The following is a 27,745-nucleotide window of genomic DNA, read 5'->3' as shown; positions in this document are numbered from 1 at the left end:
TACATGTTAACCCTACAGGTGAGCCTCGTGAGAGCAGGGGAATAGATCGGCATAAGCCAGCCTCGCTACTGGAAAAGCAGCCTCATGTGGTGAGTCAGCTGTCAACACCATCTTTGCTGTGAAGGGGAGCATATCCTGATTGCTGTGACAGATATGCAGATACAACTCACCTGGATAATGTCATTTCAGCATGCTGACACCCCCTCATCCACATGTTGAGATATGGCTGACATGTGCAGTTGAATTAATTTCTTGTTTTTCTTAGGGTTCATTCATCTCAAGGTGAAACTGATATAGAGTTGACAAACGAGCCAGAGTGAGCACAGATGGGACTGATCAAAGCATACTAGGACTGGTCAGCACTGCCCATGAAACTGGAAGGATAGCTTCTCCCAATTTGTTGTCGGAAGGTGTTTCCTTGGAAGGAATCCCAAGTGGGTTGCATTGTATTCATAGCAATGTGGTGGGTACCAGAGGTGCAAAGAGGTAAAAGACCCAGACTTCTCTTAAAGGACTTATTATCCAGTGGGCTTACACAGAAATTCAAATGATAAATGCAAATTGGAGGATGCTAGTAGCAAAGGCACAGTGAAGGCAATTTGTGTCCTGAGGAACACAGAGAAGAGAGAATTCTGAGTGTCATGGAGTCAGAAAAGTCTTGTTCCCATAGGAAGTGAGGCTTGAACTGGTCTCCAAGGAGTGGAGGCACTCAAGTAAAAGAAGGGGGAGAAAAGCTCCCATATGTGGTTGTACGGGCAGTACATAACAACTCTAACCAGCACTATATATATATACTGTGTGCATACAGTGCTCCCAAGACAGTGAGACACTCCAGGAGGGACAAAATATGAACAAAAGCAAAAAGGCAGAATTGGGTATGATATGGTCATTTGTTTCATGCTTGTCTAACACCTATCTTCTTGTTCACTATAAACTTCTTGTCTGGCATCAACAAGCAGGCCACACTCCCCATAGTGGAAGACTCATGCAGGAAGGTAGTGGTAATAATGTTTGCCTGGTGTGTTGCATTATGTGAGGCCTTGAATGTCAAGCTAAGGAGTTAGAAACTTTGTCCTATGGGCAGTTAGTAGCTAACTTTTTTTTTTTTTTTTTTTTGCATATGAGAGTGTCTTAAAAATAATATTCTAGGAAGCTGTCTTGGTACCACTGTGAAGGAAGGAGAAGAGTTGAGAGTGTTAATCTGGTACTACTGTGCAATCTGGCTTGGGTTTTGAGAGGACTGGTGGTGAAGAGAAGGAAGGAGAAGAGTTGAGAGTGTTAATCTGTTAGGATTAACAGAAAGACATGGGACCAGAGATTGTATATTAGCCAAATAGATGCTTGTTAAGTGCTTTCACTGCTTGAGCCCACAATTCTCTGACACCTATAAAGGGGAAACAGGAAAAATTTTGAATTTATTGAGGGCTCTCTCCCTCAATGGCTCAAAGTCTGGCTGAATATAAAATCCATGTCCACATTGCAAGTCAACCTTCAAATAAGATGACAGAGCTTGGATGAGCAGAAAGAGATGTAGTAAAGTAAATTTAATAATTGCTAGGATATCTGCATTTATGGAACTCCTCAGTGGTTGTAAACATGACCATATATTATCACACTTGATTCTCACTATAGCCCTCTGAGATTGGCATCATCATCTTCATCTTACAGTAAGAAACCAAAACGCTGAGAGGGTGTGAAGAACCAATTTTGCCACCCAGCTTGTTAGTGGCAGGGCATGTCTCAAGCTCTTAATGGATTTCTCCAGACATGATGCTTTTCTGCTCTCATGTTGTTTTGTGCTACATTTTGTGTATGTCTTCTGAGGCCATGGGAAACCCTGCAGAAAGTATTGGTAATATGAGGAGGAAGGGAAAGGGATGTTTTCCATTACTAGCTCTTTTTCATGGGGTGGGCCCTGACCTTTTCAGAGCCCTTGCCTGTATCAGTCTGTCTTTCTACAATGTCTGGTAAGGGACCATCTACTCTCAGAGTCAGCTTTGTCAGCCATGGTGAGGGTCATGCCCAGGCCCACCATGAGCGTATGCCCTCCTCAAGGGGCATACAAGACCCTGCTGATCGAAGACATTCAGTACAGGATCTCTCTCACTGCCCAGAATGCCCCTAGCCTAATTATACTGTCCTTGAGTCAGAGTCCCTACTGTTGTCTCCTGGATGTGTTGGTTGACAAGGGCTCCACCAACTCTTCTTGGCACTGATCCATCAGAGCTGCCTCAAGCCTGTTTCCACTCTCAAGTTATGCTTGGCATATCCCAAGTAAGATCCTCTACTTCCTTTCCCCAAGAGTCTTCCACAGTGTCTTGGAAAGGCAGCTCTTGGCTCAGTCAAGGGCTGTTCTCTTTCAAGGAGTCAAGGCTCTTTCATTATTGAACTGTCCTTGTTTATGAGGGCAGCGTTAGAGTAGCTGATAGATATATTAGTTTGCTGGAGAAGCCAAAATCACCACAGGTTGTGTGGCTTAAACAACAGAAATTTATTTTCTCACTGTTCTGGAGGCTAGAAATCTAAGATGAAGGTGTTGGCAGATTTGGATTCTCCCGAGGCTTCTCTCCTTGGCTTGCAGATGCCCACCTTCTCGCTATGTTCTCATGTGGTCTTTGCTCTGTGTGTGTGCATTCCTGGTATTCCTTCATGTGTCTATAGTAAGATTCAATTAGGGCCTACCCTAATGGCCTCATTTTAAATGTTATCACCTCTCTAATGCATTCTGTGTTCAAATACAGTCAAATGTGGTCATGCTAGTCATTAGGACTTTAACAAATAAGCTTTGGAGGGACACAGTATAGCCCATAACAGTGGGGAAGCTCTTCCGTACTCTACACTTCTCTTTTCTTCACTTCCCCCAGCACCTTTTCTGGGAGTCCATTTAGCCTGGATCCAGAGGATAAAAGGGTAGGATCTGAAGTGGTTGCTTAAAAAACTATACAGTAAAATCCTTAAGGACAATGCCTAAACCTTTAATTATTTTTTCTGCCAGAGTTTGGCAGAGGGTAGACAGAGTATGTTCTCAAATGTTTGCTGAATGATTAAATGATTAGGGGACTTGTCTGAAGCAGGGATATTTTTTCATTTCATAAATTACAAATTTCTGCTTAATCAAATATAGTGCTTAAGACTGTTGTATAGATTTTTTAGATTATGAATTTTGAAAAAAGCTGAAGGAAAATATGTTTTAAACTCAAATAATATAAAACTAATCTCATCTTTCTTAGGTGTGTGATATGAAGCAAATGACATTAAAGCAAAGCTAGAGAATTCTACTTTCTGCTCTGCTCCCCATGGGCTTTTGGATCTTGGGAAGTTAGTTTCTCTCAGGATCTTTTAGCATCCAGAAATTAAGGGATGGAATCTCAGATGACAACCAGGCTTCACAATGCATACAGTTTTTAGTCAATGGACATAGTTGCCTGGAGAAGGGTTCTGGATCATGTCCAAACTCATCTTTAAGAGTAGCCTGAATGATTAGCTATATCTACCAAATGCTTGGGACAGGGGAAAGTGACATTAATGGAGATGTTCTCTGAGGTCACTCTGAGAAGTAAAGTTCTATGAATTTGTGATTCAGAGAAGGCACTTCAGAAACTTGCTGGGCCCAAAGTCATCACCAAGAACATCTGCTTGCATTGTACTGTTGATATGTAGGAGTGCTCATTGGCAGAGATTTCTGGTCAACCAAATGCTGGGTGAGTACAGAGTATGTGACTTGATCTAAATTCAGGAAAACATGCACAGGGCGTAGGACTTCCATATGTAAATTTATTTAATTGCATTGATGTAAAATGTGCAATTAAGAGGATAATGAGAGCGGTTATCTCTAGGTGATGATTGTGGATAATTTTTATTTTTCTGTTTATTCTTTTCTTTCAAATGTTCATGTATTGCTTTTATGACCAGAAGAACAAAATCTTATAAAAAATAATTAACATTCTAGCAGGGTGAAAGAACAATGAAAAATTTCAAAATTCAGTTCAGCTCTTTGCAACAAACATTATCCATCTCATTCAGTAAACATTTATTTAGCATTTACAGTGTTACAAGTTCTGTGAGGGTTACAAATAATTATGACTCAAGATGGATAGCCATTCACAGCTCTTGAACTCTAACATATTGTGGGAAGAGTTAGCAATGGATAGAATTTGTAAGGTGGATATCTCAATTGGAGGAAATAGCACCTGTATCTAGAAAATATATGTTATCCAGGGACTGTAAAAGGTCAAGTTCAGATGTATGGCAGGGATCCTATTAGGGAGTAGGGAGAGATAAGCACATTGGGTCCAGATGGCTGTGCTCACAGCCTCCAGCTGGTGAGCAGAGTGTAACCACTGCAGTGTTCTGAGGGGAGGAAGTCCGTAACAGAGCCATGGATTGGCAGAATGGACTGTGGTCCCAGGATGGGTTGGAGGGGACCCATCAGTCCAGCACAGTAGTTCAGGTATATGGGAATACTGTCTAAATATTTCAGAGTTTAGAAAAAGGCCTTTCAAGATGGTAGATACTTCTGGGAGCATCAGGTTTCTCCACAGCGTTCCTAATTATTGGAAATTAGGAATCGTAAGGTTTAAGCTGTGTCACTAACATGCTTATCCAGTGGGTGAGGCTAAAGGTTGCTAAACTTTTCTGAATCATGATACAATAATTTCATTGTTTTAGTGTCATGTCTTGTCAACCCACCTCTGCTTTCTCTGTCTAGCCTTTTCTACCCTGTTATTGACATTTAGTTCATATTCATTTTAGTACTAAAGTGAACTAAATTATTTCTGTATTATGAAATTCACATTTGAGATCATTTAGACATATTCTGTAATGCTGGAAGCCAGAATCATAAGACTGATTAAGTCATATTCTTTAGAAAAGAAAAAAATCACCAAGAAGCTAGATGAAGTGATGAAGTGCTAAGATGGGCTGGTCTGTGTCCCTTAGATGACTGGCCAATGTCAATAACCTTTGAACCTGCCCTAGGTGGAAAACTCAGCTGTCCTACTATAAAGGTGTGTGTCCAGTTCTGATCATTGGGGGTGGCTCAGGAAACTTTCTTTTTCTTAGATTCTTTAGCAACCTCCAGGAATGAAAACACTTTCAGAGAAAACATGAGACTAAGGAAGTAAATGACTACAGCAATTATAGAGGAAACGGGCTCTATTCCTAAAGAAGGCCTTTGTGCAACCAAATAATTTTCTTGTATTAAAAATTGGAAATCCTTTCTCCTGGGAGCTCATTGCCAGACTTCTTTGTAGTCTTTTTTTTTTTTAAGATTTTATTTATTTATTCATGAGAGACACACACACACACACACACACAGAGGCAGAGACACAGGCAGAGGGAGAAGTAGGCTCTGTGCAGGGAGCCCGACGTGAGACTCAATCCAGGGTCTCCAGGATCATGCCCTGGGCCGAAGGTGGCGCTAAACCCCTGAGCCAACCCAGGCTGCCCTCTTTGTAGTCTTATAGTCAATTTAAATATATGTTGCTTCTGGAAGATGTGAGCTTGAAGTGAATGCTATCACATGAATCATTTTTTTTTTTTAATCATAGAAAAGTCTTTTAGGTGGGGTGTTGATGTCAAGATTAACTTAGAGAAAAAAAAAGATTAACTCAGAGAAAATTGGCTGCAGTTAGGGCTAAGTGATAGTCATCATTCCAAAACTCATTAAAAGTCTGAGAAATGAATATTTAGACTTTATCCTTGACCAAAAACCATTTGTCCCAGAGTGAAACATGGTAGCTGGAGAATGGCAGTTCAGCAACCCTGAAGCGTAGGTGGGCCTTTCTTTATGAACCAGGCATGTTCTTGACATTTAGTGTGTCAATCAGCTTTTTGTAAATTGAACCTTTTTTTTTTCCTTCATTAACTTACCCTGTAATTTCAGCAATGTTTAACATTCTTTCCTGATTGATCTTGAGTTGGCAGTTAACTGTGAACATTCGGCTTTGGAGTTTAGTGCTTCTTTCTTGATTTTTTGCCCTTTTGCTTTACTCTCTTTCCCTAGGTGTTGGGAATATAAATATGCATGACAGGTAAATAATTACCAAACCACAGGTAAGTGCAATGCTAGGGGATGCAGGGAGACTCATGATAGCACAGAGTCCCTCTGTCTAGGGAAATGAGGGTACTGTAAGTGTTTGAGCGGAGCACGGAAGGACATAAAGATATGAGGAGGAGCTGGCTTGGGTGATGCACACCCAAAGATGCCCAAGATCAAAGGCCTGGTTAGGATCCATTGGCTGGAAGGACTTTGGTGTTGAGTAGTTTCAGCATTGGGATAAGCATTCAGCAGTGAATAGTTTTTGCTTAGCCTTCTACATGGAGTGAAGATCGGTGAAAATTTGTTCCCAACCTTTGTTTCTCTAATGATTGGGAGGAGATATTTTACAATTATTTTCTCCTAACTTTTCTGTCAAATACACCTGTGAAGTTTCTGTAATATGCATTACCTTACTTCAGTTTGTAAATTCAGCCTCTAATACCAAAATCTTAGTATTCGTGAAGCAGAGCACCCCTAAATAAAACCAAGAAGGAAAAGAATATGAATCTTTTAATTTCCAGTAGGAATGCTAATTTTGATTCAGTAACTTTAAGAAATGATTATATAGATATTACAGTTTTTTTCAATGGCAGAGGGCACCCACCATAAATAATATCAAGATATTTGATAGACTAAGAAAAATGACACAAAACAAGCTTGCTTTTCTTTTAAAGACTTATTTATTTATTTGAGAGAGAGAGTGTGTGTGCACATGCATGACTGGCGAGAGGGGAAGAGGGAGAGATCCTCAAACAGATGTCCTGTTGAGTGCAGATCCTGACATGGGGCTTAAACCCATGACCCCTGAGATCATGAACCTAAGTTGAAACCAAGAATTGGACACTCACCTGACTAAGCCACTCAGGCGTCCCAAAATAAGCTTCTAATATAACTGATCACAAAGAGCCTCTACAAATTCATGAGAAAAAGATAACTGCCTAGAAAAAAAGGATAGTGCATATAAACGAGCAACTCAAAGAAAAGAAAATTTATGTGGTAAATTTAAACACCTGAAATGATGCTAATTTCAGAAAAATACAAATTAAATAGGGTCTATTTTTTTGTCTGATTGACCGATATTTAAGGCTCCTAACATCTGTGAGCATGAGGAAGAAAAGGCATTCATGAACTTCTGGTGGATTTGGTGATGTCTGGTATTTGGGGGATTACTACAACCTTTAGGGGAATTAATATTGAAAACTAATATTCCCTTTGACTCGGTAAACCCATTGTTGAGACATCTACCTATTGAAATAAAAAGGCTGGTTGACAAGGATATAATATATAAAGGAGAGTAGTTCAGCCTTTATTTTACAGCATCAAAACCAAAACCAAACAAACATGAATAGTAGTGAGATTAGTAGAATATTCCATTGCTATGGTTCTGTATATGTGCATGCCTGTGTGGTGTATGTGTGCGCATGTATTTCAATGAATTTGATCTATGTGTTTGTCCTGGAGGGACATTCCTCATGTTTTTACATAAGAAAAGCAAGCTGTAGCTTAAGAGTAACGTATATAGATGATTCCATCTAAAAAAAAATAGCAAGACACTATATGTAAGTTTGAATGTGCATAGATGGGGATCGGTGGGAGAAGCATCCACATGAGACTAAAAACACTTAGGTAAACACAGCAGGATGAGAGTGGAGGTGAGGGGAGACTAAACTCTTTCTTCCCACATTTTTGTAGTGTTTATCAATTATTCCTCACACATATTGCTTTTGCAATTTAAAACTTCACAGGTAAAGCAGACATCAGCGCATCAAAATTGAGAACTGATCAGGACACCTTTGTTGCTACTGTTGAGCAAACCAGCTAGAAAACAGTTACACAATACCAAGTAAGGTGAACTCCCTGTTGCCTCACCATCCTACAGCACAAAGTAGTAAAATCGACACTACCCTCTATACCTGTTTTAGCTTCTCTACTATTAGATTCTAACATTTATTCATTCATCCATTTCTTACTTTAGTTAGACTTTATTTTTTTTAAAGATTTATTTATTTATTTGAGAGGGGGCACAAGGGCAGAAGGAGGGGGAGAGAGAGTGTTAAGCAGACTCCCCACTGAGCAAGGAGCCTGATGCAGGCTTAATGCCAGGACCCTGAAAAAATGACCTGAGCCAAAATTAAGAGTTGGATGCTTAACTGACTGCACCACCCAGGTGCCCCTCTTTTTTTACTTTTATTATTTTATTTTTTTAAAAAATTATTTCTTGAGACTCCTGAGTGGCTCGGCGATTGAGCGTCTGCCTCTGGCTCAGGGAGCGATCCTGGGATCCCGGATCCAGTCCCACATCAAGCTCCTTGCAGGGAGCCTGCTTCTCCCTCTGCCCATCTCTCTGCCTCTCTCTCTGTGTCTCTCATGAATAAATAAATAAAATCTTAAAAAAAATTATTTCTTTGTTAGAGAAGGAGGAGGGGGAGAGAGAGTCTTAATTAAGCAGACTCCCTGTTGAGTGCAAAGCCACTTTAGTTAAAATTTGAATAAATATGTAAATAAATGAATATATGTGTATGTGTATGTATATTTCTCTATTTTAGTAGGGAGGGAGGGAGGGAGGAAGATTGCCTACTATGTGCTAGGCTTTCTGCCTGTACTGGCTTTGAGCCCCATACACCTTCTGCAGTAGTAGTGTTCTTTTCTAATTCTGACCTAATTCTTCCTAGGCCAGATGGGCCAGCACCTACTGGAATTGCCCTCAGGTAGCTGGAAGGCCTGACTGGAAGGAGCTTGGTTTTTGTCACCCTTAGCTGGGTGTTGCTCCTTGGAGGCCTACTCTCCAAGAACAAGCCAGCTGAGCCTGACTCTGCACAATAGGGACATTTCCATGGGCTCGGTGCCCATGGTGGCAGGGTGCCAACCAGGTGCACAGTTTTGGGTTAATTAGGTGATTATGGCGGTCCCGCAGCCTGGCTGTGTGCTAATAAGCCTGGGCTGACATGGGAGGCCTCGGGCTGCAAAGGGACTTCTCTCTAAGGAGCTCGAATATTTCAGGTTCCAGGATGACTTTTTTTTTTCTTAATTTAAATTTAATTTGCCAGCATACAATATAACACCCAGTGTTCCTCTCATCATGTGCCTGTCACCCAGATACCCCATCCCCCCCACCCACCTACCTCCCCTCCAGCAACCCTTTCCTAAAGTTAGGAGTCTTTTGGGGTTTGTCTTCCTCTAATTTTTCCCCATTCAGTTTCCCTCCTTCCCTTAGGGTCCCTTTCACTATTTCTTACGTTCCACATATGAGTAAAACGATATGATAATTGTCTTTGTCTGATTGACTTATTTCACTCGGCATCATACCCTCCAGTTCTACCAGGATTCCTTTTCTTTTGGGAAAGTTTTGTAGGACTGCTTAGACCCTCAGAACCTATCCTCCCCTACCTGAATGTCCTTTTTTGGGGATATCCTTTCTTATGCCTTCAGTCATTGTACTTTCTGATCTCCCTGACTGGATATTAGGCTGACCAAGACCAGGGGTTTTCTCTAGACATTTGTTCCCTCCAGCACAGTGTTTTGGGTCTCATTGGTGCTCAGGAGGCTGATAGATGCCTGAAGTGCTGGAGGACCTAGGGCATGCCTGGGGCTGTGTTCCCAGAGGCAGGGGCTGGTTGGAGGAGACCAGATGAGGATGGTGAGGATGGACCCCTTGGCCCAGGAACTCCCACCAGCCTGTCAGCTAGATGATGCTCCTCAGAGGGAAGTGAATCCCGGAGCAGGTGAGAAGCCAGATCCTCTGCTTTGAAGGACCATGCCAAAAACTCACCTCTTAAAATGCCTACTTCATCCCCACTCACTGCAAGCTGAAAGGAGAGAGTTAAGGAACCTTCCATTGCCCACCTTTTGTGATTCCTGGTAGCTCTGGCTGGGCCCCCAGAAGAAAACACCTGACCCACACCCCCTTTCGCCCGGCCCCTTGTCTGACTCCGCAAGCCCAGGGAGAGTGTATCCCGAGTGCAGTCAGGGGCTTTCTTTGTCACCTTGGCAGGAGCTGGGGCAGAGGGACAGTTCTGCTGGGATCAGCTGTCCTCCAACGAGTATATGCCTCTCTTAGGGGGATACCGGAGGATCAGGTCCACAACACCCATCTTTACAGATATGAGCTTGGTTTAATATTTAACTTTTAAAGAGCCAATGGTAATAGCCTGTATCACCCACTCCCTGCTTGATTTGTGTGGCCCATTTTTACAGTTATTCTTCCAGAGGGACTTCATTTATAAAGTTCCTTGCTGCTGAGACTGAGTGCCACCATTGTGAGCCATGTGTGTCAATATTGTGGAAATGAAATTTTTACCTTCTGGACCCATGCATGTTGATTTGATTCTGGGGTGAATAGAAATATGGCTGTAGAAGTCAAATATGTTTCTAAAGGATCTGCTGTCTTCAGGGTGCTTGGAGGAAAGGTGAAGACATTCAAGACACAGTCCTTCTCCTCAAAAAACATTCAGTCCAGCCAACAATTTTATAAAGCTTCCAGGAGTTGCATATACATTGTCACTGTGTTTTGAGTTTGAAGGCTACAATGATAATCCTATTACCGATTACTCTTTATTGAGCGCTAAGATATAGATATTATCTTAGATCGAGGTCCCTGGAAGCCATTTCTGCACCAGAGAATTGCAGGCATAATTTTTATTGAATACCCTTTTGGGGGGATCCCTGGATCGCTCAGCGGTTTGATGCCTGCCTTTGGCCCAGGGCATGATCCTGGAGTCCTGGGATGGAGTCCCAGTCAGGCTCCCTGCATGGAGCCTGCTTCTCCCTCTGCCTGTGTCTCTGCCTCTCTCTCTCTCTGTGTGTCTCTCATAAATGACAAAATCTTAAAAAAAAAAAAAAAAGAATGTACTTTGGGGAAGCCAGGAGGCCAGAGTTCAACAGAGGAGGGACTGACCCACACCCGCAGAGCAAGCCAGGCGTGTGTGGTTCAAGGGCAGTCCCAGTGCTGGGTGCAGCTGTGAGCTGCCTCAGGCAGAAGTTCCTAGCAGCAGGGGATGGGAGTGTGTCCTCTCTGGGAAAAAGAACACAGTATCCACGTGCAGAATGGGGAGTGTTTTAACTACAATATTTCCAATCCATGCAATTTAAAGGTGAGCCAATGAAGGGCAAAAAAGTGAGTGACTTACCTAAGATTGGGCAGCTAATATCATGATGGACTGTACTTCTTATTTCTGCAAATTGCACTGTTCCATGATAGGGATTTTCATCTCCATTATACAAATTAAGAAATTGAGGCACTGAACATTTAAATGATTTTCCCATTGTCACACAACTAATAAGAGATGAGGCCACTGTTTTCTCATTATCCTATAATGTCTCACAGAGGTAACCTGCCCAGTGAAAGACATCCCACTCTGGCTGGAATAGACATCACAGCCCTCAGGTTATGTATGGACCACTGCTTCTCTCCCCTCTCCTTTATTGTAAACAAAATCATGTCCTTTGTTGCAGAAAAATGAGTGTGTTTGAAGTCAGGCAGACATGGGTTTGAATCCTGGCTCTTTATTTTACTATTTGTCTGAGTTTGGTTTTGTCCTCCATGAAATGGGGGTAATAATGACAACTTCATCAGACCTTTATGAAGGTTAAATCAGATGTGAGAAATCTCTCAGCACATTCTTCCCCATCCTCCCTGCCCCCTAGAAGGGGTTCAGGCTGCACAAAGATTTTTCTGAGGGCAGATTCCCTTAACATAGTAGTGGCTTATTGATTTATCTTTTCGACATTTGCTTTCTTCTATCACACGGAGAGAAAGCGAGGCTAAGTCTTCCACACAGTTTGCTCAGAATTCTAATGCTACCCATTTGTCTAATCATAAGAGTTCTTCTTGGAAACAAACATAGCAACAGCAATTATATCTTACTTTTAATGTCTAATTGGCTTTAAGCTCGCTTTTACTAAGTTATTTCCATCGAATGCACGGAGCATTGTGCGTTTGGCTTATCTCATGGGATAAGCCATCTTGCCTTTCTTAGGGAAGCCAGTTTGTGGGTGCCCTGGAAGCCTCAGCCATTCCCAGTAAAGGGCTGGGACAAGCTCATGAGCCTGCAGTTCCTCCTAATCCCTCTGTTCTCCGCCAGAGTCTGTGGCCTTGAGTCTTCAGGTGCATTATGCTGATATGCCCCTTCCGCATTTGGTCTCCTCTCCTGGCTTCTGGACAAATCCCTGCCTCGTCTCTTAGCCCTGCTTCATTGTCCTCTGCTTCCAACCCTGGAGCTCGATGGGCTCCCTTCCTTTCCTCTTAAGTCACTCCTCTTTTTCACAGTGTCCCACAGGGCAGCCGAGCCATCCACCTGAGCCAGGCTGTGTTAGACTGTGAGCCTAAAGCAAATCCAAGCACCTCTACGTTGCGTTGTCTTCTGCCCTTACAAAGAAGTAGCCTTTGCAGGAGCCGGCTGGGAACCAGAGCTGATGTGGGGTGCTTTGTCCTTAAGCTTTTCCCTCACAGCATCTCTCCAACTCAAGCTTAGATCCTTCTGCAGGGCTCAGGCCTCAGCGTAGGTGTGTCTACGCCTGGCCATCCTGGGGGTGGGGTACAGGGGAGAGACGCTGTACCCGTTGCTATGGCAGCACCTAGCTTAGAGCATGAACCCCTTTCATTCCTAGGAGATTTCAAGGTGAATCAGTCTCTCCTCCTCACCCACTCCCTTCATGCTCTCTCTCCATCTCTCCCCACACCCTTCTGTCATCTTTCCTCCCCCTTACTCAACCTCAGGCTTTCTCCTTCCTCATACTTCTCTCCTTTTTACTTCTGGATACCTCAGCAACTGAGGCTACACATGGCCTACTTTTTTTTTTTAATCTTCCTAGACCAGTGTTTCTCAAATGTTAGCAGGAGTCTCCTGAAGAGCTAGCTAGAACACAGTTGCTGAGCGTTGAGCTTCATTCCCAGAGTTCTGATTTGAAGATCTTCGTAGGGACCCAAGAACATGCATTTCCCATAAGGCCCCTCAAAATACTAATGCTGTGGAGTCAGGAGCCCCCCTGTGAGAACCATTGCTCTAGACTATGTCTGCCAGGTTGAACTAGTTATGGCTGGAATATTCCCCCTGTGTTTTGTTTCTAAATGATTTGGTTAGCTCAGTCACCCATTCATACATGTTTATTGAGCACCTACCTATTCAGGGAACTGTGGCCGTTACTCTCTATACAAAGAAACACAAAACCTTGTCCTCCAAGAATTCACAGATTTGTATGGGGGAACGACAAGTAAATAACTATTATATGGTGTGATAAATATTGTAATAACCCACAAATAATGAAAAAGTTTTGGAAGTAGGCACCAATCTCCTTGCACAAGGGAAGTAAAATATTTAGATGAGATGAATACAAATTGATTCATTCATATAAAGTGATTCTTTCTTTTTTTCCCCCTCTTTTCCAAGGGTTAAAGGAAGGGAGCTGAGGCTAACCTATTTAAATAGCATTAACATCTAGTGTTTGTGGAACATTTCCTCTGTTTCAGTAACTGTACCAAGTACAGAATGTATTGATGAAAACTTCTGGGGTCAGACCACTAGCTGTAGCCTGGTCACTTATACTCTGTGCGACCTCAGACGGGTTACTCAACTATTCTGTACCTCAGTTTCCTCACTGGGGGGAAAAAGCTTATAACTATTGTTATTAGCATCCACTTCAAAAGATTTTTTAGAAGATTGAAGGTGCCAGTGTGGGCAAAATGAACATAGTACTTGCAACAAGATGTTGCCTCTTATTATCCATATTTTGTAACCTCATGCTGAGCATCAGACAATCTGCCTGGGAAATTTGTACCCTCCAGACTAAATAAATCACCAGGATTTAGCCAAGAGAATGATTTGCGGGTAGGTCTGAATGTGGGGGGTTGCAAGATCCCCTGAGCAAGCCTGGGGCACCAGCCAGGGGAAGCAACCCTAGCTGGGCAATCAGGGAATCACTTCATCCAGATGGGGCAGAAGAAAGGCCTTGAAGGATGACTAGGATTTTGACCAAAGTGCCTTTTCTCTCTCTCTCTCTCTCTCTCTTTTCCCCCTTCTCCCTCTCTCCCCCTTTCCTTTCCCTTTTCCTTTTCCTTTCCTTTCCTTTTCTTTCCTTTTTCCTTCTTTTCCTTCCTTCCTTCCTTCCTTCCTTCCTTCCTTCCTTCCTTCCTTCCTTCCTTCCTTCCTTCCTTTTCTTTTGGAGATGATGAAGGGGAATTGTCGAGATTGAGGCTTAAAAGCATTCCCAGCAGAGAGAATACCTCTACTCCACAAAGTTTAAGAGGGAAGACCCTCAAACTAGGATCTAGAATTTGAAACTTAGCTTTGCCATTGAGAGGGCCGGGTCCACTTTCCCTGAGAGATCCTTTATCTCCTACCATGTTCGTACCCAAATGCTATGTGCCTGGTGCTGTCAGCATTAGCTGGGTGTGTCCTCTAGAGAGGCTGCACTTTCTATTGCGTCCCCTGAAGCCAAGTCCTCTCCCCTCTTAGATACCCTCTCCAGTCCTGAGAGACCTGGTTATCTGTTCGTATTCCAAGATCAGGGAGTATTCCCCTAATCTTTGGGACCCTCCAGGAACTGTAGTCTCCATTCATGCTGAGTGTCCAGTCTGAATTTTCTATCTCCCTCGGACCTAAGTTTATAGCTGAAACTGTAACTGGATGGGAAGGCAGAATCTTAGCAGTTTTGTTTTAATCCTTTCCTGAGCTCATCAGAATTAAGAGTAAAACAGCCTGTCTTCTTCCAGAGAGGATAAGAGGATGAAGTCTTTCCTGGAAGATACACCTGGGAAGGGCTTATTAAGTGATAATCCCTGATAAACTCCCTCAAATTATCCACTCACTCTGCCCTTTTAGTAATGAAAGAGACTTCTAGGCATTTAATTAACTCTTTGAGAAATTTTCTTTCTCCTCATCTTTTCTTTTCTCCATTCTGCTTGCCTTGGATTTAATCAGAACCATGCATTCAGCTTATTAACTTATTCATTTATTTATTCATTCAACAAACCCTTGCTTCGTATCAACTGAGAGATAATTTGGGTTCTGGGGCAGATGCCTAGACAAATGAGATCTATTCCTTGCTCTTAAGGGATATCAAGCTTTGCAGAGGAGAATGATATATGAGCAAGCACTGATTACAGTCCACAGTTAGATAGTATGACAGCATTAAGTGGGGGGAGTGATGGGAATGCTCGACTCTGGGAAGGCTTCCCTGGCAGAGATAACACTTAACCAGGGTATGTGCAGAGGCTTGCCAGGTGGAAAAAATTGAGAGGGTTTCTATGCACCATAGAGAACATGAGCAAAAGCAGAGAGATAGGAAAGAACATGAAATGGAATTACAAGAAGCAGGACATGGTCATGTGGCTTGGTAGGTAGAGGCAGCAGCCGTGGGGTGAACTGGAATGGTTAGGCTGGAATTGGTCTTGGGAGGGGACTTAGCAAGGGCAGCCATTGGAGGTTTTTAAGCAGAGGAGAGACAGTAAGATATGTTGGTTAGAAAGAACACCTTTCTCCTGCTCTGAAGACTGAAGCCAACTGTGTGGCTGAGAATCACTTGTCCTACTTTACAAGGTCACCCTGGCAACGGAGTGGCGGTTGCCTACTAACCAGGGAACTAGCTGTGACAGTCTTGCAACCATATCAAGTGTCTGAGGCCCAAAAGAAACCCCTGAGCTAAGGGAAACATTATCAAAGGAGTTGAAACAATAGAACACTTGGATAGGCTGAAGACGTGCAGTTAGTCGGGAACTATTTCCTCTACTGGCATTGCTGTTGTAAATACCTGCATCCTAACTCTGATCTCAAGTCTGTTCCAGATTAAAACAACATTGTTATTTTTATTGCCCACCCCCAAGGCAAGAAGCAACACAGCATAATATTTTGAGAAGAGGCCAGACAAGGGTTTGGATATTGGTTCTACAATATATCGACTGAAGCACCTTCAGCAAATCCCTTAGCCTTTCTAAGCTGGGATTTTGTTGCTATTGTTTGTTTTTAATGTGCAAACTTAAGATGACACCTCCCTTGCACATGGTTGTGAAGATTAGAGTTAATGTATATTATGTACCTAGCTCAGGATCCAACATAGAGTAGATGCTCAACACATGGAAGCCATGATTATTTTTCCTCCTCAGTTACACTGGAGTGTGAGGATATAAGTCATAGGAAAGTATTTAGATGAGGATGTTTTAATCAGATCCTCTTCATATTTCCAGAAATAGGTCTCCCTGGGTCCATGTTGGATCTGCCCTTCAATAGCTTATATACATTCTTGTATTAGTCACCTATCGTCATTAATCATAGGACATTCCATCCTACTGAACAGCAAAGAAAGTTCTGCAAAGAATGGTGAAAGTAAAAAAGTGATTCTTTCCAGTGACTGCTAGATTAGGGAAACAGTGAACATTATTGTTTTATTGTCCATATTCTATTTCAACCTTATTGTACCCCAAAGCCAATGGGAATGCTCAATTGCAATGAACTTTGTGTATCTTAGGGGAAAGGGGCAAAACAAGAAGAATTTCTAGCAGCAGAGTGAACCAGACAGTAAAAAAATCAAGAGATGAGAAAAGAGAAGGGTTTGGGGGGTGGTAGACTTGGAACCTGAGAATGAGAGTCCAGAAAGAGAGGAGAAGCAAAGTGAGGAATATGGTCTGAGTGGGAAGGGCTCTCACATCTGTTGTCTGATGTAGGCACCTACTCAAGTGAGGAATTCCCTCCTCAATGTCCCTAACAGATGGTAATCTTGCACAGCTATTCCCATTTTTTTTCACATCATGGCACACATAGAAAATAATATTTGTATAACACTGGGGTAAATGGATAAGGCTGCTTATAAGTAGAGGTGACCAACCTGGGGACTCTGACAGGTGAGTAGAGCAATACCCTGAGTACACCTGTAATACAGTGTGCTTTAAGAAACTCGAATCCAGAGGGACCAGAGTGGAGAACCTTACCCATATACTCTCAGGACAGGACCTCAGATGATAAGTAGGCACAAAGGACTGGATATTTCTTTATTATAGTCACTAATACCAAGACAAATTTACTGAGCATGTTTTCCAGAGCTATGTCTTGGATTCTGAAGATGCAAAGACTTAAATGCCATGGTTTCTTGCTTTCATGCTGTTCTTACTAGGCAGTAGGAGTGCTTCCTGTGGCCACAAAATAAATGAAAGTGGCCTGGGGCTTCTTCAGGCATCCAACTGAGCCTACCAGCCTTGCATAGTGTTTTACACACAATCATTAATTAAAATAGGAATGTTCAATGATAAATCAGTTCACCTGCTTAGAAGCCATTGTGGAGGAAAATGAAAGCCAAGAAAAATGATTACTTGAAGTGTTTTTTTCTTCAATGTCTCCTCTTATGTGCTGCGCTAAATATTTGTTAGCTAAGTGTACTTGGTACATTTCAACAGAAACACCATTTTATTACAGGTGGTGTATTTATTTCCAGAGAAGGAAACTCCTATTGGCCTGTGAAGCAAAAAGAATGCTAGTGGTGGTATAGTCTCCCATTAGTCAATGACATTATGAGAATCTCTTGTTTGAGGAATAATATCCTAGGCATTAGCAGAGTGAACAGAGAAGTAAAAGATACAGTTCTGTTTTTGAGAAACATTTAACCCTAATGGGAAGGTAGAATCAATATGTGAAAGAAACAGAATATAATTTTTTTTTTTTCAGAATATAATTTTTAAAAAGTCTGTAAATAAGTACAAATAAAAACTCAAGTGCAGCACTTAATATTCTCTTTTCTATTATAGGTATTTCTACTCATGAGTTAGCCTTCGTTACGATACCAAGGCTTGTGAGGACTGTTTTCCATTCTCATTCATCTTGTGCAGAGTACACAGCCAAAAGTGTTGAATGAATATACTACTATGGGGTGTGCCTAAGTGCGGAGGGAATTCTGGAGTGAAGTACAGTGATGTGTTTAGGGGAAGCCTGTAGAGGTTGAGCAGTGTTTTAAACTCATGGTTTGGCAGAGGGAGAGGAAAGGAGAGGGGAGAAGGAAGAGCTCATAGGGAGTGAGCAAATTCAAATGAACACTGAGGCCACCATTCAGGGTACTCCATGACCTGTCCTTCCAAACTTCTGCTAAGAACAACGCTTTGTGGCCTCATCATTCTCACCCCTTTCTTTCTCCTTGGACCCTCTTCCTCCATTGATTGGCCAATCTAAATTCTCCTCCTACTTTGAGTCCAGGAAGCCTTCCATGATCTCACTCCTTTCTTCATTAAATCAGGTAAGAGTATTCATAGGTCTGAACTCCATGCTCTTAATGTTCAGAAAAAGTGAGAGACAGCATCAAAAATGTCTTCAACCTGATGTAGCTTCCATATGAGGTCATGAGGCTAGACTACTTATATACAAAGTCACTAGAGGGAACAGGGCCATGTGTACCTAGCTTTAGTACTGAACCAAGTGGTGTAGAAGTGCTGTGTGGAGTGAACTGGGGGCTCTAAGTCCTGGGTCCCAGTTCTATTTCTGTATCCAACTGGTTGGAGTCACCTGGCTTTGATCCTCAGTTCTTCACCTATGAAGTGAGGGGTTTGTGCAAGATGCTGTGACTCCTGTCTCTGTAATCTGCAAGATAATAAAGATTTGAGTACTTATACGGAACGGAAAGTCGTGATTGGCTAGCTGAAGGGGACAGGGGACCAATGGAAGAGCAATAAATAAGGATAGCTAGAAGGATTGATCCCTAAGGAGATGAGCTAGGGACTGGTGGAAGACCTGTTTTCGTATCATCAGCACAGTCTTTCTGGAATGCAATGAACCCTCCACAAAGCTCTCCCAGTGTACAGGGTCTATCAGCCTCATGTACCTTTTGTTCCTGAGCCTCAAAGGAACAGTCTTCTGAGGCTCGGTCCTCTTTCATTTGCTGGTTCCTGAATTTCTTGAAAAAGTACATCAAGTCTCTCATCAGTAAGGCCTGTAGAACAGGTGAAGGGGTGATGTGTTTTAGCTAATCATCACAGGAGGCATCCTCTTTAATTTCCTCTTTCAGTTACCTACTTTGGCCAGCTTGCATAGGTTGCGGTCAGAATAACACACTCACCTGCTCCCAGAGCAAAGCAGCATCTCAGCCCGGATGGCCTAGCCTAGGGGGTCAGCTGCCTCTGTCCTGGCTTCTCAGTGGCTCTGAAGATGTCTGCCTGCCTAGCACCTTGGGTTGCAGTGCAGGAGGATCTCTCTCTCTCTCTCTCCCTCTCCCTCTCCCTCTCCCTCTTGTTTTTTCCCTGATAGTCTTTGTCTTCTCTCATTATTAAAAATAAACAAAAGTTACTGCAGGAAAAGTTCTAAAGTATAGAAAAGGATGAAAAGAATGAAAAGTCTCTCATTTCTCCCTGCCCCATAACATTTTTCACTATTTTGACCAAAAGAGGATTTTCTATTAAAATTTGTTCATTAACCCTGAACTATTTAAATAAACTGTTTGATTTTATTTGGGGACAACTTAAAACCTCTTATTATAGAAATGTTCAAACACCTGCAAATCTAGAGAGGAGAGAATATTGAGCCCGTGCAATGCAGCCCCAGCTTCGGTAGATGTAAGCACTTACCTTCTTTAAATGACCTGTTCTCTCCATGTTGCGCTTCTGGGCCAGAGCTCAGAAGCTGGGGGCGGGGGCAGGGGGCAGGATAAACATCAGGATAAATTATAAGGATTTAACCAAAGAGATTTTAGGGATAACAGGGCCCTGAGCCATGTGGGTTTTATTTAAGGCCCTTGCTTCTATGGACACAGACAGTCAGGGCTGCCTTCCTGGCACTGCTCACCCTCTCTCGGGGTGATGGTGTTCATTTGAGTCCTCTTCCCACATGTGCAGAGGGATTTTCAACTGATGCATCAGTGCCTGTCTGCTCAGTGCCAGTGGTGATCACCACCCATGTCCAGGACGGGGCCGTACTTGCCTGTGATCCTGAGCAGAGCTGCCTGGCTTGCAGCTCATCCTATTCCTGGTCTCCTGGGCATCCTACTGCTGCCTGTGGACTAGGCTGAGGTTGCTGTTTTTTTTCTGGCTTTCTTTGCCAAACCTGTTCTGCAGTTTTCCCTGCTGGCAGGTGTGTGTGTGTGTGTGTGTGTGTGTGTGTGTGTGTGTGTGTAGGTAATGAGATGTCCAGTAGGAAGTTACTCCTTGAGGTGCTTTTGACTCTAGACCAAGGCCCTGCTGGAGCCTCTGGGGAAGTCACAGACAGTCCAGGCACAGGAGAAAGTGACTGCTGGCCATCAAATCTGGGGGGTTTGGAACAGCCAGAAAGTATACAGAGTCTTGACTATTTGTAACGGGGCCTTTAGCTAAGCCAGCTGCTGCCTTTGGAGCTTGTTTGTGTGGGGATACTTGCAGTGTTGATTAAATATGCTCAGGGAGCTGAGACATAATCAGATGCTTTGCCTTCAGGACTGACAGGTTCAGCCTCCTTGCTGGGTGGCAGCAGGTGGTTGTGTTTTACTTGGAACTCCCTCTGTCCTCACTCTTTCCACCTGCTCCTCCACCCTTCTTTCTTGCCTGGGGGGTGGGAGAGGGAGAAAGACTATTCTTACTTTCTGGCTGCCAGGTCCTAGTGTTGGCTTTCCTATTTATTTTTGCTTTCCCCCCAGAAGGTGGTATTAGTATGGATAAGATTGCCTTTTTAAAGACCTGGGAGTAAATGTGATATGGAGAGTCAAGAGTTAGGAAGCAGTTGACCATTTATGGTTCTAAAATGTGACTGTAGGTCACCTTGCTTATTTGGGCCTCAGCTTCCTCTTCCACCAAATGATGAATCGGATAGCATGTTCTCATACTCTTCCAAGACCAGGGATGGAGTTCCTGGTATGTAGGAAACCAGGTTGGATAGTCCATATGCCTTTAACTGCCCAATGGCTGTAGGTCAGGCTGTACCTGGTATCCTTTTTCTAAAATGTGAGCATGGTCAGAGGGGTATAAATGGCTCTGCACCTAGAAATATCCAACTCTGTGACTCAGGGGTTGGGTGCTGCTGCTTTGTAAGGTTGGGCAAAGCCCTGATAAGAAAGGGGTATAATGCTTTCGGTCAGAGTCCCTGTCAACAGACGTTGGGACAGATTCTTGTGGCAATGATTTATCAAGGGACCGTTTTCCAGAGAAAACTGTAAGGATATGAGCGAAGCAGGAGAAGTCAGGGAAAAACATGAGATATGTGGTTTCAAAAATTTCAACCTCAGCCTGATCCCACAGGCAGCTCCAGAGTGTGAACTGCAACACAAGACAGTTCCACCCAGAGAAGGGGCTGGGCCACTGATACCCTTACATCAGTTCATTATTGGTTGGGTCATCGCCACTCCAGGGGCACGCATAAACTCCCAAGTGAGGCAGGTCTCTCAGCCGGGGCATACTTCGGAGAAGGGCCCAGGTGTGAGCCCTTAGCTGCTAACACACATAGCTGCTGGGGGATGGACATACCTGATGGGGGATGCAGTAAAGGATTCCTGATGGGGCAATATGGAATTTGGCACATCCGGGCTGGTGAGAGCCAGAGTGGAGCTGGTTAGGACACTGAGTGGGAGAGGGCTATTCTGAATGTAAAAGCCTGAGTGCAGTTCAGTCCTGAGCAAAGTGGGATCATGGATGGCTCAGCATATGCAAGGAAATGTTCAGATGTGACTGTCCAATTAGGCGACATAACTGATGATGATAGAAGACAGGAGAATGTTATATTTGAGGAGGAAAAGGAGGTAGTGCCTAGGACAGGACAGGAGGGAAGCCCCGGGTTATCTGGATGCTGTTCCTACAGCTTGGTACACTTTGAAATGAATCCGTCAAGGGATGCCCGATTTTGTTCATCAGTTCATTGATTTTGTCAATATAACATCCACACAGGAACATGGGGGCTGCTATTACAAAGCAGTGGGAGTTCGTTCTGAGAGGTCATCCCTGACTCCTATTTTTCTTCTCATATGTCCCCCCACTTCATGACACTCCTTAATTTTCACTTTTTTCTCCTTTTTGTTTCTCCTTCATAATGAACCTCTTCTCTGCTTTTCTGGCCTCTGCTGTCTCAGCCAAGGTAGTGTCTTAGACGTCATGGGATTCTTTTCCCTGAAAGCCTCAGCCAAATCCTTTCCTGACCACCTGGACCAGACCGGATGCCCCTTGGCATCCCTGACGCAGCGCGACCCCTTCACAGCACACGGCTTAAGGGCATATGTGCGTGTGCTGATCTGTTTCATGCAGGTCCCCCATTAGGCTGTGTTTCACAAGGGCCAGGACCCGAGGCTGAATGTGATCCACAAATCTGTTGAACAAAATATGGCATTTCAGCTTGGAAACATGAATTCCAGGTCCCTCAGGGTGGAAGAGGAGCTGTCACCCTCGGGTGCTGGAATGCAGCAGAGGCAAGGAGGGGCCATCAGCTGGGGGACACCCGGTGTGGCGCCTTTAGGAAACGTGGTATTTGCTGGAGTTGGCCTTTGGCTTCTGTCTCTCTCCTTCCCCATGCTTATCCTCCCTGAACTTTCTCTTCCTGGGGTGGTTAGCAGAGGTCTTGGACGGATGTTTTGCTGAGTTGGATGGCTGGTCTTTTTGGCAGTCTAGGGTGGTGGTTGCAACCATGTCTTGACCTGAGTGAGATCAGTTGGTGATTCCGAAGAACTCTTCTTGGGACAGAGCCTCTCAGCCTGTGGTTCTCAACTAGAAATTGCTTTTACCCCTCAGGACTTTTGACAATTCCAGAAACACTTTTCGTTGTTACAGGTGGGGGAGTGCTACTGGCATCTAGTGAGTAGAAGCTAGGGATCCTGCAAATGCACCACACTGGACAGAATTATCCAGGGTTACCCTCTGACAAAGAATTATCCAGCCCAAGATGCTAATAGTGCCCTGGCTGAGAAACCCTGCTATAGGCCAGCCCAGGCTTGCCAGCAGAGGCTGTCTCCAGCCTGGGAAGCAGGTGCATCCTAGATAGCCTTTTTTCCTGAAAGAACCCTAGAATCAGTATCCTCCTTTTCCCCTGTCCCAGCTCATTTAGCTTTCTTGGTCAGATTTGCTCTGTGCAAGGTATGTACATAGAAGAGGCCCTTTGTCATTTTTTTACAGAGCCCCATGGAACCTTGTTAGAAACCTAATAGATACAGCTTCAGTCCAGAAGAATCATAAGACCCCCCCACCTTCATCTTTCTGTCTCCGTCCTCATCTTTCTCTTCAATCCTGTTCCTCCCACCCCACCTTCTACCATTTCCCCCAGTCCTCCAGAGATTAATGTGATAATTGCCATGTGTGCCTGTTTACGCAGGGAGTGGGTGCATTCACCACCCCCAGCCAGGCAGGTTCCCAAAGGAACACATTTCACGGTGTCAGGACTGGTACCTGCTGAGCACTCCCTGTGCAGGTGGGCTGCCACCCCCGACCGCTTTCTCTGTCATTACCCCCATCATGCGCACGTGTACGTGTGTGTCACTCAGGGAATCAGCAAGTGAGAGAGATGGAGAGCAGCCAGCCTGCCAGTCGAGGGGCCTGGCTGGGTTGGGTGGAAGGATAATCAGTGCCTTAACTAAGAGGATGTTGCCCCGGAGAAAAACACTCTTCTGTGTAATGGCTGACAACGAGTAGGTGTTCCATGAGTGGTGGGGCATGAAGACGCTGGCACGGCTTGCAGACCCATCTCGGAAGGGAGGAGAGCCTGGTTTATACTTAGTTGCTCCACAGCAGCCATCTGGGTAGGGGAGGTTCTGTTGTGAGGACTCAGGGGCCAGAATCCAGTGGAACATGCGCTAAAGACTGTGGGTCTCTTCCCCCGGGATCTTGCTCAGAGCACTCAGCGTGGCTGCCCTCTATTCCAGAAGGAAGAGTTGCTGGGGAAAGTAGAGTGTGATGGTCCCACATGCAGCTTGTCAGAGTCACAGAAGCAGAGGGGTTTGGAGAAAGCAGCAGAGAACGTCTCCTCCTCACCTCGGTATTCCTCCTCTCTTCCCCCTCCTGCTGTGACACAGACACATGGACACCGGAGAGAAAACACAGTCACAACTCTGAGGTCGCCTGGCAACTGTCCTTGGTGGTCCTGACTCCCACCTCCCGTGGTTTCAGGGCACTTGCTCACTTGAGACTTGTCGATTACTTTCTTCTCTTTTAGTCTCAAAAGACACTTTAGTAGTCGTCTCTCCTACACTGGACAATTTTAAGGTTTTCCTAATGATGAGTCAGAAGGAGATTGAAGTTCTAATTAGCATCAGAAAGCACCTTGCCATTTTGGAGGAGGAAAATGTGAAGCCCTTTGCCCACTTCCTGCTGAGGTATGTCCCCTTGTCCTACTGGGTTTGTCACTGATCCATTGACAGGCCTGTGAGGTGAGGGTGAGGCCTCCTGGTAGGGAAAGATAGGAAGAGAAGAACCAGGAGGGAGAGGAGAAAGGTGTAGAGAGGGTGTGGCCAGTCTATTAAAAGGTTCGTGAATAATCTGAGAGAGCTGTCAAGCTGCCTTCTCCAAAGGAACCTTTAAGCCATCAGCTATCTGTAATCACCCGGCAGGGCAAGGTGCCTCTGGTCGTGGTGTCCTCCTGGTCTTTCTTCTTCTCTTCCCCTTCTTCCTTTTTTTCTCATCAAACAGGGCCTAGTACCATACTGGATGACATTTTTTCTTAAAAAAAAAAACAAAACAATTCAGACAAAGCTGGAGGGGAGTATCAGAATGAAAAATTGCAGGGTGGGGGGTTTACATTTTAAGTACAGGAATCCTCTTATTCAAATTGTGGCCTATTGATTAGTTGAGCCAAATATTATGTGTGCCAATCACTTCATTAGGTACAAGGTAGAGAAATGAACAGACAATTAAGGTTCTTGCCTTAAGGTGTGTTAAACCAAAGCCAAAGCATTCGCACAACACATGGATAAGGAGATGCTGTCTGTCATTGTTTTTTTCTGGAAGAATTGGGAAGTGTGTTCCAGACGTTAGGCCCATGAGGAGAGTCCTTTTATCCCTGCATTTCATAGGCTGTATTTCCTCATATGTTAATAGATTTGCTTCAAAACAGGGAGTTTCATAATCAAGGAAGTATATGAAATGATATTAAAGTTAATAATGTTTCTTTCATGAGTCTTCTCACAGGCTATGGGGAAAATTTAATCTGTTGTGTTTCCTCAGTTTCTTTGGTTACAGAAGCTTATTTTCCATGGAACACATTAACATCTTACAGATGACTAGCAATGAGAAGAACGCTATTTGGGAAATGCTCTTCACTCTACAGCATCTCTGGCAAATCATCCCCCAACTGAAATTGCTCTAGCCATCCTCAGACTGTAACTCAGTCACTCCTGGGACCAAAGATACCTTCACGGCACAATTTCATCATTCCTATCGCTGGCACCAGCTAAGGTGTATTGGCAGCTGAGCCCTGATCTGGGTGCTGGGACCAGACTCCGTCCTTGCTCCCAAAGAATACTTGGTGGGGAGGGGGCACTGGCTAAGCCATATAGTAGATGAAACTTGTCAATCTGGTGCACCACTGGTGAGCTGTCCAAGCTAACTAGTCTTTACAAAATGTTGCCTTTGTAATCATGAATAAAGATAGAGCTATTTATACACGGGTCATATAATCCATCCTTAAGCTTACAGGGAGGACCATGTCTTAACTGTCTCAGAAAAAGAATCGTTTCCTAAGTTCATTAAAATCCCTTGAGGCTGGCCTTCAACATCTGTTCTTCTGCATCTTCTTTCTGATAATCAAGAGACGTTTTCTCTGAGGTCTGGTCCGCATCTTCTCTGCTTGCATTTAATTGTGACCAGACCTGGTTGAATGAAAGAGTTAGATCTTACACGCTGCAACTGGCAGATCCCCACATTTGTCCCATCCAGTTCAGAAGGTGTTTGTTTTTAACTTCTGTTCTGCTTCATTTGCAATCATCTGTCTCTGAACAGTGTGGGGGCAAAACAAAAGGCACAGGTTTGGTGAAAGAGGTTGCCTTAAAAGCTATTTTTAATGGAAGAATCTACTATGCAGTGATAGCTTTTATGATCAGCGGGGAGCTGTATTCTGTGGCCTGACATAGTTGAATAGGAGGCAGAAAGAAAATTAAATAATTTTGAGAGAAAAGATAGAATGTCCTAGAAGTCCACCGGAAGCATAAGGACAATGAATCAAAATATGTTTGCAAAGTTTAGTAGTGAGAGGGAGAAAAAGGTAAATCACAGGGACAGAGAAGCACTTTGCCATAGAAATTCTGAGTTTAGATCTTAATGTTACGATTTAGCCCGTGAATTTTAGGCATGGCATTTGGGTTTGATGGCCTTGTTTCTCCGGTGAATTGAAAATAAAATACCTCTTAACTGTTTCAAATGAGAATTAAAGTTTGCGTGTGAGGGGCCAGTGTGGGGATGAGGAGATTTCAAAGCCCTGCATGTGCAAAATGCAGTTCAAGGAGACTATTTAGAAAGATTTGGGTTTGACATTATTGGGAGAGAGAGTCAAGGTGAAGTTTCGTTGAGAGGCTCAAGTGTTAGAGAAGACTTTTCAAAATGCTCCCAAACTGTTTCTAGGTCCTAATAAGACATCCTGTTAAGAGTTGCTGCTTTTGCTAAGCCAAGTGGTATAATCTGCCCCAACCCCCCACTGTTTAAGGGCCTTGCATCTCACTTGTAGTATAAGAATCCAGAATATGGATTTCCAAGCACTTTTCACTTCATTGTGTGTTAGCATTAGAGAGAGAAAAAAGGATCACTCTTTAGATTTATTCCTTGTTCTATCCAGAGCCTTGCTGGGGCCAAATCTGAGCCAGCTCTATACTATTGGACTATAATGGAAGAAAGAAAGCCAGAGCCAAGGGTCAAGGGCTGAGCAAGATATGGACAATGCTAATGTCTCCCCAGCAGTCCTGTCGAGGTTTTTGTCAGCATCCATGGAATAGAGTGATGGACACAGATTGCCTCTGACTTTTTGAAAATTTGTCCAATTTCGACTGCAGAAGCTTAGAACTGACATCACCAAACACTATAAAACCAATAATTGTTTGCATGATCTTGGAAGAGTACTTGACCTCTCTAGACTCCATTATCTCAGCTGTTAGGTGAGGGTGTTGGAGGATGTTGTGTGAGGCTCATGCAGTGTTCTTTACTATGTACATGTGGAATATGAGTTAATCCACAGTAACACTAAATTGAGAATGAAGTAGGCAGTGTTTAATTGTATTGCCTTGTGTTGTTATTTCACCCTATATGTGAGGTTTCAGGGATGGAGGCCTTCTTCTGGCAGATGGTTTTGGTAAAATTTTAAGGAACCATTTTTCTGTTTTTCAGACCAATGATGCCTTAGGAGCCACCTGGAACTGGCTGTACTTCATCCCCCTCATCATCATTGGATCCTTCTTTGTTCTCAACCTAGTTCTGGGAGTGCTCTCCGGGTAAGCCAGATGTTCCTCTGTCCTCTGAACTTCTTTCCAACTGTAAACTCATGCTCCTGACTACCCACCAATTCATTCATTTAATGTTCATTGAGGAGACATCTACTGTGCAGCCTCAGTGTGCCAAGTCCTATTCGAGATGCTGTGTATGCAGTAGTGAATATTGTTCTAATCATGTTTATTTTTTGTAGGAGTGAAAAAATATTTCGACCATGTAGAGCATTGAACATGATATCTAGTGAGAGTTCATTTATCCATACATCCTCTCATTCAGTCATTTAACAATCACAGCCTGTCATTGTCAAACACTGTGCTGGCTGTGAGAATATAAAGTTAAATAAGATGTAGTCTTTACCCTCAAAGATGATTATTCTATCATGTATTGAA

The 27,745-nt window shown here is 43.6% G+C and overlaps 1 protein-coding gene across 2 annotated transcripts in view; it reads left to right on the top strand.

Moving 5' to 3' along the window:
* CACNA1E (calcium voltage-gated channel subunit alpha1 E) overlaps window positions 1-27,745 on the top strand; it is a 382,345-nt gene that overhangs the window by 205,867 nt on the left and 148,733 nt on the right. For both annotated transcript variants that reach the window (XM_041773141.1, XM_041773134.1), the window contains exon 8: window positions 27,255-27,358. In XM_041773141.1, coding sequence (XP_041629075.1) covers window positions 27,255-27,358 — 104 coding nt within the window. The remainder of the gene's footprint in view (window positions 1-27,254; window positions 27,359-27,745) is intronic.

This window comes from Vulpes lagopus, chromosome 1, assembly GCF_018345385.1.
Source record: "Vulpes lagopus strain Blue_001 chromosome 1, ASM1834538v1, whole genome shotgun sequence".
NCBI classification, from domain to species: domain Eukaryota; kingdom Metazoa; phylum Chordata; class Mammalia; order Carnivora; family Canidae; genus Vulpes; species Vulpes lagopus.
This window is presented reverse-complemented; position numbering and strand designations above follow the sequence as displayed.